Below are 1,958 nucleotides of genomic sequence, written 5' to 3'. Positions count from 1 at the left end.
CTATTATGTATTCTATTGGTTTTATATATTTGTTGCTGCATTAGTATGACTCTAAACAAGTTACTGCAATATAGTTATTTGCGTGAAGAAAATAATGAAAAGAAAAGTACCAATTCTCTTGTTTTCTTTTTTATTTCACAAATAAACTTAGTGCACTCAACTATTGTAATACCGTAATTAATTGCATGCAATTCCACGACCTAATGATACTTTTAAGACCAACACTATTTTTCGAGCTATTTTGCACCTCAAATACGCGTTCAATAAACTCATAGTGTCGTGGCCCGACAACAACCAATCATTCGATGGCAGGTGAATTTGGGACGTGAATAAGTTGTCAAAAACTAATTTTTTTTTATTTTCACCTGCTAACATATTACTATATTTGCCGTACAATAAAATTATCTGGAAAAGAAAAAGAAAAAAATAACAATCTTGAAGTTTGTGGCTCCTACTTCACTAGATGATAAAACTGTAAATACTATCTTCAGTTTTCAGAAGCTCTGATCTATCCAAAGAAGAATTAGTTCACGTAAATTAAGAATTTTAATAAAATTAGTATTCTTCTAAGTATAAATTATAAAACTCCATTTCGGAAAAAACAAATCCAATTAGGTCTTATAAGTAACCTGATTTGCTTAATTATCTTTTATACAAGCGCGCGAAGTGCGTATTCACTAGTTATGGAAATATACAAGGGCAGAACCCGAAAAGAGTTAGCAAATCAATTTCTGCTAATCCTAAAAGGTTAACTAAGAAAAGGGACTTAAATAAAGATTCTCAAAACAGGAGATAAAACTAGTGCCGTCGGCCATAACTTCAGTTCAACATCTACATCAGGGGTTAAGTTCAAGTCCAAGCCGCAGAAAATTCTCTTGCTGCTATTTGACTTCTTCAACACCGGAATCATTGTCTTTCCGGCTGCCGCTGAAGTATTATTAATTTCATCACGGTGACGTCTCATGTGACCACCTAAAGCTTGACCCAAAGAAAACTCCATACCACAAATAGAACATTCATGCATTTTATTCTTTTTTGATTGCACAAGAAAATCTCTGGCAAGTAATCTTGGCCGTTTATGACTTGCACGTTGGCCGCCAAGAGCTTGGAAAGATGGAAAGCGTTTATTGCAAGTCTTGCATTCGAAATCATTGTGATAATCTCGATCTGTTGAAGTCGTGTTGTTGTTGTTGTTGTTTAAACGAGACAATAGCATTAAGGCATAGTTAGCCATGGCTTCTGCTTCCACTTGCCTGTCCTCTTCTCTGCTTCTTTTCATGGCATTCATAATATTGATGGAGAAAAAAGAATGAAGATACTAAGACGTCTTATTGTATACCAAATTTGAAACTTTGAGAGAAATGTGAGAACTTAGAAGTAAGAGGATATATGATACACTTGGGTTGGTTTTGCTTCACATATATCTAGGTTTTGATTTAAGCTTGTTTCTGACTTTTGCGTGTTTCTCAAATACATGACAGTTTTAGGACAATTTAATAGTAGTATTATTGTTGTTTTAATTTTCCTTGTTGGTTAAGTTTAGTCAACGAAATGGCCGGTGTTCTAAAAGCGGATAAAAATAGACCGCGTTTTGTCAATCATGTGGATTAAGGAATTTTTCAGGTCAGGTGATGCGAGCGGAACGAAAGAAAGAAGAAAAGTAAGAGAGAGTTTTTATTTTTATTAATGTTGGGTTTCCTTTGAGGTTTCTAGAACATTTCCGAGAGCTTTCATATGGTTTTTGACAAAATAAATGGCTGCTAAAAAACACACGTGCAAACGTAAGCGAGCTCATGAAAAGGACAAATGTGTTATAAAATAAAGACAGTAAAGTAAAAATAAATATAGAAAAAAATTGATATATTATTCAAACTTTAAATTTATGTATATAATGAACTGAATTCTCCTCTATTTATAGAAGAAAGGAAGTTGTTGTGTAAGCTGCTACTGTAAGCTGC

At 33.6% G+C, this 1,958-nt stretch overlaps 1 protein-coding gene across 1 annotated transcript; it reads right to left on the bottom strand.

Moving 5' to 3' along the window:
- Positions 1-559: 559 nt before the first annotated feature.
- LOC107803862 (zinc finger protein ZAT11) lies at positions 560-1,474 on the bottom strand. Its single transcript, XM_016627656.2, has one exon. The coding sequence runs from the start codon at positions 1,286-1,288 to the stop codon at positions 767-769; it is 522 nt and encodes a 173-aa protein (XP_016483142.1). The 5' UTR covers positions 1,289-1,474; the 3' UTR covers positions 560-766.
- Positions 1,475-1,958: the final 484 nt, after the last annotated feature.

The sequence above is a fragment of the Nicotiana tabacum genome, chromosome 9 (assembly GCF_000715075.1).
Source record: "Nicotiana tabacum cultivar K326 chromosome 9, ASM71507v2, whole genome shotgun sequence".
Taxonomy (NCBI): Eukaryota; Viridiplantae; Streptophyta; class Magnoliopsida; order Solanales; family Solanaceae; genus Nicotiana; species Nicotiana tabacum.
The sequence above is the reverse complement of the archived record's forward strand: the minus strand, read 5'-3'. Positions and strand labels throughout refer to the sequence as shown.

Coding starts and splice junctions, on each gene's coding strand:
- LOC107803862 (XM_016627656.2), bottom strand. CDS start 1,288: ATGAATGCCATGAAAAGAAGCAGAGAAGAGGACAGGCAAGTGGAAGCA.